This window comes from Nannospalax galili, unplaced genomic scaffold (assembly GCF_000622305.1).
Source record: "Nannospalax galili isolate Female #2095 unplaced genomic scaffold, S.galili_v1.0 scaffold716, whole genome shotgun sequence".
In the NCBI taxonomy this organism is placed as follows: Eukaryota; Metazoa; Chordata; class Mammalia; order Rodentia; family Spalacidae; genus Nannospalax; species Nannospalax galili.
This window is the reverse complement of record NW_008339517.1, coordinates 99,776-112,034: the sequence shown is the minus strand read 5'-3', so window position 1 is coordinate 112,034 and position 12,259 is coordinate 99,776. Positions and strand designations below refer to the sequence as shown.

Sequence of the window (12,259 nt, the reverse complement as noted above, 5' to 3'; positions counted from 1 at the left end):
AAGATCATCATTTATTTAGAACCAAAATCAAATTTAAAAAACGATTTCATCTTAAAATGGGCAGTTATATACCTATCTGTCATTCTACGTTTATATGAAGACATCTGCATGACCTGAACACCCAAATCTTTCCACATTACAACAAAGATAATGTCTACTAGGTGTAGGTGCTGAGGGAGGACAGTGGTATGGACAGTCTGATGGGTCCCAGGAAATGATGTTTCTTATTTAGCCTGAGGGCTCCTCCTTGATCTCCTGAGAGGAGTTTGGTGCTTTCAAGTGGTCAGGAGTCTTCTGTATTAAAGTTGTAAGAAATTTTCCTGAAGAGGAAAAAAAATAATCACAGCATCTTTCCCACTAACACTTTCCATGCTAAGCTTCTTAGCTAGAACTCTTCAGAACCTGCAACCCTATAGTTCTGCATTAACAAAGGCTGGTTAACACCCTTTAATAACTACTTTGCAATTCCTAACACCTCCCTGACAGCCTTTTTAGGCAGGGAATGGAACAAGTGTGCGGGCGCCACTGACACAAACACAAGCATAGTTTAGCTTTGACCCTTTTGCGCTGACTGCAGGGATGTGATTCCACTTCAAAAGCTCTGATTACAGGGTACAAAAATTCAACATCTTTTTTCCACTATGTCATTCATCTGCCTTTCCCTTTTTCTTCCAATTTCCTGTTTTGGAAATTGGGATAACTCCCTGCAGGCAGGCAGCAGGAGATAGTTACATGTCAGGGCAGCATCATGTGGATGCTATCCTTTGTTCAAAGAGGAAGATAGGGCAAGTAAACTCAAGAGAACTTTGTGAACAGGCAGAGATGACCCACTTTGTACCTGTCCTTTGCAGAGTGAAACCAGACATGAGGCTGTCCACACTTCCAGAAACAAGAAATCCCAGCTCCAACTACTGCCATGAATATGGCCCCAATCCCTTAATTAGGATGAACTTTGATTTCTTAGCTGGGGCAAAAGGCCTGGGCTGTAGAACAACCAGGAAGGGAAATACAGGAAGAACAGCAAGGTCAGGGGCATCCACGACGCCCTTCCCCAACCAGATGGTCCCAAGCTTTGAGACTACTGTGGGCTGTAGTCTTATATGAAGTTAACGATGACACACAGATAAGTCCACAAGGACCAATTCTGTGCTTTGATTTCAGTCTTCCATATTGGTGAATTTTCTCTTCTTATAATTCTGAACCAGGTTGGAAGCTGTGATCTGAGAAGCCTGACCCTTCTCCCAACTCTGGAAGTCATTCAGTCCTTTCTGCCCCATCTGAAATAAGCTCTTCTCCATATCATCAAGCCTGGCTACCAGCACTGAAGTGTCTTCATTGTAAGCATTCTGGGAGGAGTCCATGATGCGGCGAAACCGGCCAACGAAAGTCTGAGGAAAAGAGTAAGAGATATCAGTCCATCACACCCCATAAAGCCAGACATATTAAAAAAATTACATTAATTTCCTTTGGCGGAGGGGGGGGCATGTTCCATGGCACATGTATAGAGATCAAAGGACCACTTACACAAGTCAGGTCTCTCCTTCCATGTGGATCTCAGAAATTTCATGTGGGTCATTAGGCTCAGTTGCAAATGCCTTCACAATACTGAACCATCTTGCTGTCCCCTATTTTTATGCTTGAACATTTAAAGATTGGTTTTTGGCATTTTAAAATTAAATGCTGTAAGCTGCCTGACATAGGTACTGGGAACTGAACTTGGATCCTCTGCAAGAGGATCTAAAGCACTGATCTTAATCCTGAGCCATCTCTCTAACTCCTATACTTGAACATTTAAATGGCTCCAAATGGTCTCAGGAATGTCAGGAGACCTGAGTACTTTCTGCTATCATATAAACTGTTGCACATTGCCAAGCCTTGGTTTCTCTGACTGAACTAAACTGCTATGGAAATCCAATGCATTGTTAGGAAAACCAGTGAAGTAACATGTGTAAAGCACACAGCAAGTGGCTAGGACACAGTAAGCTCCTAGAAAGCGTTATCCATTGCTGTTGTTACTGGTAACAAAGGCTTACAGAAACTTTAGCCAACAGCTTTCAACCAGAAGGGATTTCTGATTTCACTGAATGTAATTTCTCTTTTTTTCAGTGTAAAAGCAGGATGAAGATATTTAAGGTTGAGGGGTACCATTTTACCAATGGGCTCAACCCATAAGCCCCTACTACAGTTTCTTCAATTGTCTCAAACAAACATAACAAGTTCTGTAGTCATGGTAAGACATTCCTCATTTTAAACTTGCTACTAAGACTTTCACAAGCTTGAGTTCAACCTTCTAGCCTCTAGTCTATGTATGAACTTCTTCTGAATGGAAAGCATTGTTCTTTACAACCCACATCCAAAGCAGCACAAGTATATGGGAGACCATAGAACCTTTAAGCTTGATGGGATGTCAGCACAGCATAGGGAGCAAACTGTCTTGAGTCAATAGTTTATTTTAAATTATGTGTATTTGTGTCTCTGTGTGGGTATGTGCATGTGTGTGCAGATGCCCAAGGAGTCCAGAAGAGGGCACCTGGAGCAGGAGTTACAGGACATTGTGAGCTGCCTGACATGGGTGGTAGGAACCAAATTTAGGTCCTCTACAAGAGCAGCAAGCTCTCTTAAATGCTATCTCTTGAGCCCTTGAGCCAATAGCTCTTGTAAAACTAAAAATGAAGAACTAAAGCGTTTTTGACTATTTATGGCTTAAGAGGCATGAAGGATAGTTTTTTCTACTATTAAAAGAATAAAATAATTATGGAGGGTTAGATTAGGAGACACCATAAAGGATGATAATATATAGATAAAATTGTTGTATTTGTGAAAAAATGTTTACTGTTTATAGAATTAACAGACATGATTCTATACAGCTTTTACCATAACTCTGATTTTTGATGCTATTATTATTTCCATTTTACAGGTGATGCTTAGATAGGTCATGTAGCCTAAGTAAATCATACATACAGTTAATGGGGAGCCAAGTACCATTTCTAGAAAAGAAGGTTACAAATAACCAAATAACTCAAGTATTTCTAACAGGAACCCCAGGCCAGCTCTGTGACTAGATCAGGAGTAACAATGTCTGTCACCTATAAACCATCATTTTGTCTCAGTTTTTCAATTTCTTGGTGGTCCCAATTTTTTTTTTTAAACACAAGCTATTTATTTTTTATTTTTATTTTTTATTTTATGTGTATGAGAGTATTGCCTGCAAGTATGTGAGTGCACCTGTGCGGTGCAATGCCGCGGAGGTCAGAAGAGGGCTTCAGATCCCCCTGGAACTGGAGTTAAGGATGGTTCGTAGCCGCCATGTGGGTGCTGGGACTCAAACCTGGGTCCTCTACAAGAGCAGTCAGTGCTCTTAACCACTGAGCCATCTCTCCAGCCCCTGGTCCCAATTCTTAAGAAGAAAATATGAAAAAGGACAGGTCATATTTTAAAATATTTCATTTATTGTTTATATTTTTATGTGTATGAGAGTATTGCCTGCATGAATCGAAGTGTAGCTGAGTTGTGCAATGCCTGCAGAGGTCAGAAGAGGGTGTCAGATTCCCTGGAACTGGAGTTATATTTGGTTGTTAACCACCATGTGGGTGCTGGGAATCGAACCCGGGTCCTCTGCAAGAGCAGTCATTGCTCTTAACCACTGAGTTATCTCTCCGGCCCCATATTTTAAAAACAAAGATCAGAGTAAAAAGTTCCTGAGTGCTACCATACAATTATGTGGCAACAGATGGCCTGCATATGTGTGCCATGGCAAGTATGCCCCCGTACTCATACATATGAACATGCACATAAACACACCACACACAAGAAATCATTAATGTTAGAGAGATAGATGTTTAACCTGACAAATATTGTACAATGTATACATGTATTAAACATCACATAGGACCCCATTAATAGCAAAACTTTTTTTTTTGAAGCATGAGGATGATTAAAGTTTGAAAGAAAAACAGGGCAGGCAAGCTGTAAATTCTGGCAGCTGCCTAAGAGAGGGAGCAAAGAGGAAGAGAGAAAGCCATGCCTTTTGCAAGCAGCCACATGGCAGAAGAGGGGGAGGGCCTCAGAAAGAGTGGGAAAACCTAGAGTGCCAAGGAAAGCATGCTTAGGCTTTCTGTCCAGTATCCAAAAGATAGGAAAAAAGGCAAACAAAAAGCTATGCTGTTTTAAGTCTCAGAAAAGCAGCCAGGCTCTGCAGCACTGCCTAATGGAAGCCCTGCACCCTCCAGGAAAGGATAAGCATATCATCATCAAGGGGATAATTAGTCCCCTCTCTCCTTAGCATGCCTTTAGGCAATCAGCTTTCTTGGGTGGACCCATGGCCATGTAATTGCCAGGCCCAACTGTGTAGCAAGCCACTTCATAAAGAGTTAATACATCTTGCAATTTGATGGTTTATGGCATACTTCCAGAGTTAACATCCAATGAAAGGACAAAAGAACTATGTGGTCACTGTAAGCAGTGATCCCAGAAGGCAAACCACTGGGGAAAAACATGCGTTCTTAAGTTCTTGAATACACTTTGGTTGGACTAAAGCTATTCTAAGAACCAGACGTTTCTGACACATAAATTTAGTTTCGAGGTGGCTTTACCTGATACCATTTATTCATTGTATTCTTTAGCTTGTTATTGTATGTAACTTATTGTATGTCTTGTATTTTCTTGGGGCCTACAATATCTCCTGTGAACTCAACTCATCATTATTTTAGTACTGAATAAAAGATCAGGACAGGACAGGCGTGGTGGCACATGCCTTTAGTCCCAGCACTTGGGCAGAGGCAGGCAGATCTCTGTGAGTTCAAGGCCAGCCTGGTCTATCTAGTAAGTTCCAGGCCAGCTGGGGCTACAGGGGAGACCCTGTCTCACATCACATCATGTCACGTCACGTCACATCACATCACAACAAAATAAAATAAAAATAATAAAATAAAATATTAGGACTGAGAAGGATCTGCATCTGTGGACCATGAATCTCAGATTCTCTGCTTAAAGCTTTATCTGTGTCTCCCGTTCTTTTGAGTGTCTGTCCACAGAGCTATTATACAACTGGATTAGCTTTAAAAACAGTACAATAGCTTTTATTTAGTCTTTGGCAGTTTCATACTTATAAACAACATACCTTGATCATATCCACCCCCAACTCCTCCAATTCCTCTGAAGGAACTCATTATGTAGACTACACTTGGATCTCAGAGATCTGCCTCCCTCTTTCTCCAGTGCTGGGATTAAAGGCCATGTACCACCAAGCCCGGCCCCTCAATATATTAATATGTAAAACTTTCATGGTTTTTATTTTTACAATGGTAGGGCTTGAACTCAGCCTCACACACAATAGGCAGACACTCTACCATTGACCTATATCCCTGGCTCAATTTTTTACATAGGAACTTCTATGTTTTTAAATATCAATATAAAAATTAAATTAAAAATACAATTTTTATACTGTGTAGACACAGTATAGTGTAGGCCAACCTAGAATAATAACAAACCAAGTTTTGACTCATACACTTCTCTGGGTATATGGTTAATCTTGGTTGTCAACTTTACTGGCTCTGAAGTACACTAAAGTGCAAGCCACTTGGCACTACGGTGAGGGATTTTCTTGATCAGATTATTTGAAGCAGGAACACCCACCTTAAATGTGAGCAGCACCTTCTGATGGCAGCCCAGCTAAAAGGACACTAAGAAGGAAAACTGCTTTTTGCCTGCTTGTTTTCATTCTCAAGTGAACGTCTATCCCGCTGCTGTGGCATTCCTTAGCTGGTATCAGAGCCAGCTTCTTCAGGCTTCCAGCATAGACTGAAGATCAGCAGCTCTCCAGGAATCCTCCAGGCCTTCAGTGCCATATTGGACTACTGAGACATCCACCCTCGTGGACTAAGCAACTACTGGACTCTCAGCCTCTCCAGTGAGAGCCAACCAATGCTGGACTACCAAGACTATGCTATGTAAGCGGATCTACCAAATCCCATGTATGTTTTTTCTTCTTCCCCCATCTAACAGTTCTGTTCCTTTAGAACACCCTGACTAATACACGAGGTAAAAGTGATGTCTGGTAGCTGTCACAGTTGGCTCTCGAGACATGTATAGCCCAATGCTTCCCACTAATTACCTGCAGCAGAGACTGGGAAATATCTGCATTCTCTGGACTGTCAAAATGCAGGAGCTGAGAGCCAAACCCATAGAAATGGGGCCCCATTTTGTGGAGGTCCACCACATTGGCATCTGCACTGAACACAGTCCTCCATCCTTCTTGGTAGATTTTGGGAAGTTCCACAGAAATGATGCGCCGTTTGTTGTCAAAGAGTCCTTTAGCCAGCCACAAGGGAAGTTCAAGCTTTGCACCCTGCAACAGACAAGAACAGAATTTAAAAACAAAGGCATAGTAAGTGTGAAAACTCTGGGAAATCTTGCCTCTTCTAATGGGGGGGAGGGGGTAGCAACTATCAAACAGAAGACCTGAAGAAATGAACTACAGACTTAATTTTATTTAGATTTGTGTGTGTGTGTAAACCCGAGGTTGATGTTGAGATTTCTTCCTTGTTCGCTTCTCCACCTTATTTTTGAGACAGGTACTCTTGCTGAACTTGACACTGTTTCTACTAAACTAACTAGCCAGTGGGCTCTAGGGATCCACCTGTCTTTTCACAGCCCTGCCCTGTCACTGAGTGCTGGAGTTAAGAGATACACAGTGATGCCTGGGTACTGAGGAACCAGACTCAGGTCCTATGCTTATGCAGCAAGAACTTTACCCGCAGAGCTCTCTCTCTAGTCCTTATTCACACATTCTTAATAGATATGTCAAAATGGTACATATTTAAAGGGGCACTATGTGATGTTTTGAAACTTTCATATTGCAAAATGTTTAAATCAGGTTAAATACCCATTCTTCTGTATCATTTAGAGTGGAAACATTCAAAATCCTTTCTTCCAGCTTTTAAAAACATTATGTGTCTCGCTGCTGCCTACAGTCACTCTATTATGCAGTAGCACATAACTCTATTATGCAGTAGCACATCAGAATGCCTCAATCCTATCTAACTATAACCTAGTATCTAGTAATCAAGCTCTCCTGTCCTCCCGCTTTCTGCTCTTTCCAGCCTCCAGCAATCACTACCCTACTCTCAAAGTCTATGAGATCAGCTTGAGCTAAAGTTCTTCGACATAATGTGGTAGAGAGAGAAAATAGATTGTATAGAAGCAACAGCAAAACTATGGCAAAGAACAAAAATACAGTATAAGAGGAAGTTTTCTGAAATATATGTATACCACATGCACGTATGGGGCCTGTTGAGGCCCTGGAACTGGTGCTATGATGGTGTGAGCAACCATGTGGGTACTGGGAACTGAACTCAGAGCCTCTGCAAGAGCAGCAGGTGCTCTTAATTGCTGAGCCATCTCTCCAGTCCCAAATTAAAAGAAATCTTAAACAAATAAACAAAAAGCACAAAAATTACTGGACTAAAGGAAGCCATGAAAACAAACATCTCTCACAAAGGAGGACTGCTGCAAAGGGAGAGAACAGCTCTGGGGGTAGAATGGTCTAAGTAGAGCTTTTGACAAACTTCCTGGGCCTGTAGACAAACACTCAATCCAAGGGTGCTAAGTAGCTAGGACTTGAGTAGCTAAGATCTGAGAAAGGAGGAGTAAAGCCCGGCATTTGCAACAAGTGATAGAGTAATTAAACACTGACTTCCACGTAAATTAAAAAATCAAATAGAAATTCTAGAACTGAAAAATATAATTGAACTCAAGAAACTTTTTTGTACAGCATAAGAGATAAGCACGCTATAACTGAGCCCTCTTTTTTTTTTTTTTTTTTCGGTCTTTTTGAGACAAGATCTCCCTATAGCCCCAGCTGGTCTGGAACTCACTATGTAGACCAGGCTGGTCTTGAACTCACAGAGATCCACCTCGCCTCTGCCTCCCAAATGCTGAGATTAAACACTTTTTTTTCGGTCTTTTTGAGACAGGGTCTCCCTGTAGCCCCAGCTGTCTGAGACCTCTTTTTATTTTTCACTTTGAGACAGACTCTCCCTAGTTGTCCATGATGGCCTTGAACTCACTGTTCTGTAGCCTAAGCAGATCTTGAACTTGCAATCCTTCTGCCTCAGCCTTCCAAGTAGCTAGGATAATAGGACTATACCACCAGGCCCAGCTTACTCTGCCTTTAAAGAAGGAATAAGGCAGGTGTGGGGCACACACCTGTAATCTCAGCACTCTGGAGGTAGAGGCAGGAGGACAGAGTTTAAAGGTAGCCTGGGCTATGTAGCAAGACTTTGTCTAAAATAAATAAATAAATAAATAAATGCCAACTTCTCTATAAAAACTATGGATGCCACCCAACAGAAATTTTTGTTGATTGATTTTATGTTTTTCCTACATGTATTTAAGTGTACCTGTGCACACAATGCCTGCAGAGGCCAGAAGAGGGATTGTATCCATGGGGACTGGAGTTACAGACAGTTCTTAGCTGCTATGTGGATGCTGGCAACAGAAGTCAGGTCCACGGTAAGAAGAGCCAGTGCTCTTAACTGCTGAGTCATCCTCTTAACTGCTGAGTCATCTTTCCAGACCATAACTTTAAAAATAATTTATTTTTATTTTAGGTGTATAAGTGTTAAGCCTGCATGTACACCCGTGTTGTGCAATGCCTGCGAGGACAGAAAAGGGCATCAGATCCCCTGGAACTGGAGTTACAGATGGTTAACTGCCATGTGTGTGCTAGGATTCAAGCCTGGATCCTCTGCAAGAGCAGCCAGTGCTCTCAACCACTAAACCATCTCTCTAGCCCCCCCCATAACTTTTTTAAATGCTAAAGTAACTGCTAATGTAAAATTCTGTACCCACTGAAGATATCCTTTAGAAGTTGAAATTAAGATATTTCAAAGAATGAAGAAAAGACAACAAGGCCTGCTTGCTTGGATGGATATGGGAATTTGGAATTTGGAAGGATCCCAACAGTTCCAGCCTGATGAGCTTATCACTGGGTCTAACTACAGAAACAATGTGGTTCAGACTGAATACCAGCTTTCTTACAGATGATCTAGGTAGTTTTGATTTGTGGTAGGTAGAAGGTGTCTATTTGATCAGTTCATTAACAAAACCTTGGGCACTGACATCCTAACAAGCTTTCCTGGTAGATAACATTTCACACCGTCAGAACTCATTATAGGAGAATTTAAGTGTGGCCCATGTGATGTGAGATGGTGTGGGGAAAACTCTGCAAGCTTGTGTCTGGTCTCCTCCAGAAGAACCACCCCAGGAACCCTTTCCTTCTGCTGATTTTGCTTTGCATCCTATTGCTGCAGCCGTGAGTATGCTTCTGTGGAATCCTATGACTCCTCTGGCTGTTCATCAAACCTGGGGCTGGTGGTAGGGATCCCTGAGACAGACAGAAACTAAGAATTTAATTTCCAGAAGACCTAGAGTAAGGAAGTCTTGCAGGGAGACTAAAAATTATTCTAGAAAGAAGTTTGGAAATGCAGAAGAAACAAAGAGGGCAATAGATAAAATACATAAGCAAATCTGTTTTTGAACCCAGGTCCTCTCCAAGAGCAGTCAGTGCTCGTAACCACTGAGCCATCTCTCCAGACCCTTTATAGGGTTTTAAATGAGTCCAGTATATATGAAGGTTAACACAAAGGAAGGGAGAGAATGGAATGATATTAAACTGTTTTATGATCCTAGTATTTACTGTCTTATGAAGTGGTAAAATAACTTTTAATTAGTCAAAAATAATTTAGACACTAAAATAATAGAATATATGTCACTAAACCAAATATATGCTGTTTAGGATACATATCTTAAATAAAGATATATAAATGCTGAATATGGAGAGCTAGAAAAAAATTAGCAAACACTAATCAAAGGAAAAATGCACACTCAGGAGGCAGAAGCAGAAGGCTTTCTGTGAGCTGGAGGCTAGCCTGGTCTACAGAGTTCTAATCCAGCAAAGGTTACATAAGGCTACACAGAAAAAAAAGAAGAAACATCACTAGAGATTAAGAAGAATGATTTGCAATGATAAAAGGGTCATTATATTTGCCAAAAAATGTAAGTATCTGTACTGGCAGAAGCAAAAGAAGAAACAGATGCATAACTATGATGGAGACTTCCATATAACTCTTACAATTAGTGAAAAGCAGCACACTAAAAATAAAGACAGAAAATCTCAGCAAAGCAAATAACTAATTTACAAATACCAATTATTTATTATACCTCATGATTTCACAATATACATCTTTCCAAGTTGGTGTAGAATAAATTATCTTATGCTACAACATAAGCCAAAGCTTTACTAATTTTCCAAAGACTGAAATTAGGCTGGGGATACAGCTCAGTAGTAGAGCTCAGTGGGGCATGGTGGGGCATGGTGGCACACACCTTTAATCCTAGCACTCGGGAGGCAGAGGCAGGCATATCTCTGTGAGTTCAAGGCCAGCCTGGTCTACATAGTGAGTTCCAGGACAGCTGGGGCTACAGGGAGACCTTGCTCAAAAAGACAAAAAAAAAAAAAAAAAAAAAAAAAAAATCTTTTGGTACTATTTGACTTTCAAAATGTGGTATGTTACTTTGATAAAAATTACCTAGAAGCAGACAAAACAAATATACCTTTCTAATCAAAACTTTAACAGGCAATGAAAATGATCATTTCAAGTCATGGTCTTTGGACAAATTTTTATTTGAAGCCATAGTGTCCTAGATTCGAATCCCAGTTCACCACTTACTGTGGGATCCTGGCTACTTTACCCAACCTTCGTTAGGTTATGGAAGGATAACAGGGCTCACAGATGGTACTGAAATTAGTGTATTCACTCTGCACATGCTAACAGTATCAGCGACCTTTACCTGAGGTCTGACTAGGTTAAGTCAGCATGTGGGCCCCTGCAGAAGGGCCCCAATTTTTGTTACCTGTTACCTGAATGAGAGGATCAAAGCTTCTTCCACCTCCCCCACCCCCACCGACCCCCTCCAGCCTTCATGGCCTAACTCAATCCTAACTAAGACTACATGCAGATACACACCATTTTGCTGAATGAATATGGCAATTTGCAGTTCCCAGACTCACACGCTCTTACAGACCTCAAAGTGGTTTTAAAGGAAACATGACTTGAACCCGGATCCAGAGGTACCGAGTTGGAGCCAATCCTTCAGCCTTCAGAAAGCCTCCAATGACTCTGGACAGTTTCAAGGATGAAATCAGCGGAGGCTTCCCAACCCAAAGCCTCCCTGGACCCGGCCTCCCAGCCCCCCTCCCCAAGATCTTCCGAACCCCGAAGCTTCCCGGGACTCCTCCCCTTCCCTCTGTGGGGTCTCCCCAACCCAGTGGCCTCCCTGCATACCTCCTCCCCCGGGTCCCCCGAGCCCCCCGCTTCCCTGTACACCCCTTCCCAGGGTCCCCCGAATCCGCGGCCCCCTGAACGCCCCCTTCCGGGGTCCCCCGAGGCCCCGGCCTCCCTGCACGTCCCCTTCCTGGGGTTCCCCCAAGCCCCCGGCCTCCCTTCACGTCTCCTCCCCAGGGTCCCCCCAGGCCCAGCTTACCTGCTGCAGCGCGTTGCTGGGGTCGACGGCGCCCCGCTCGGGGAAGAAGGCGCCCAGGCGCGGAAGGGGCGTTTCGGTGCGCACCCGCAGCTTCTCCTGAGACATGAGGATGTCGTCCAAGGACAGGAAGTTCTCCTGGGCTCCCAGCGCGCCGGACTCCACCGGGAAGTAGGCCTCCGACATGGCGGCGGCCGCGTCCCCTCGTCTCCTCAGGCAGAAGGTGCAGCGCCAGGCGGGCAGCCGGGGAGAGCTGAGGAGGCTGGCGGTTCCTCAGGGCTGAGGAGGCGGAGATCCCGGAGTCCGCGGTCCACAAACTCGTTTTCCCGCGTTCCGGGGACCCGCCAGACCTGAGCAGTCGATTTGCCCTCTGCGGCTGCCCAGGCAAAAGCAATCGATGCAGTCCGGAATCTTGTCTAGTCACTTCCCGGCACCAAAGCCCTAGGTTAATCTTCCAGAAGTTCTGCTTCAGCAGCCTGTAACCTGGGCTGGAAAAGTTACCTAGAAGCTTCAACTAAAGAAGCTACAGCATGCGTTTGCACTAAATAATGCCCATGCGATCTTTTAATGAGATATATGAAATTTGAAAACATCTTACAATACGTTTGGGTGCTTGAAGTAAAAGCATTATATACCATCCATTTCAGGCCATATAAGTCTGATCTTTTATTAGAATATTTTCACGGCATCTCTGTTAACTGGTCTTTGAAAGATTAAA

The 12,259-nt window shown here is 42.9% G+C and overlaps 1 protein-coding gene across 1 annotated transcript; it reads right to left on the bottom strand.

Annotated features, from left to right (window-relative positions):
* Window positions 1-640: 640 nt before the first annotated feature.
* Gins3 (GINS complex subunit 3) lies at window positions 641-11,901 on the bottom strand. The gene is made up of 3 exons (XM_008834226.3): window positions 11,545-11,901; window positions 6,113-6,346; window positions 641-1,388 (listed from the first exon to the last, which is right to left on the bottom strand). Exons 1-3 carry the CDS (start codon window positions 11,725-11,727, stop codon window positions 1,158-1,160), a joined length of 648 nt encoding a protein of 215 aa, XP_008832448.1. The 5' UTR covers window positions 11,728-11,901; the 3' UTR covers window positions 641-1,157.
* Window positions 11,902-12,259: the final 358 nt, after the last annotated feature.

Coding starts and splice junctions, on each gene's coding strand:
- Gins3 (XM_008834226.3), bottom strand. CDS start 11,727: ATGTCGGAGGCCTACTTCCCGGTGGAGTCCGGCGCGCTGGGAGCCCAG. Junction 6,347..11,544: donor CCAGCAACGCGCTGCAGCAG/GTAAGCTGGGCC, acceptor TGTCTGTTGCAG/GGTGCAAAGCTTGAACTTCC. Junction 1,389..6,112: donor TTTCCCAGTCTCTGCTGCAG/GTAATTAGTGGG, acceptor TCTTTTCCTCAG/ACTTTCGTTGGCCGGTTTCG.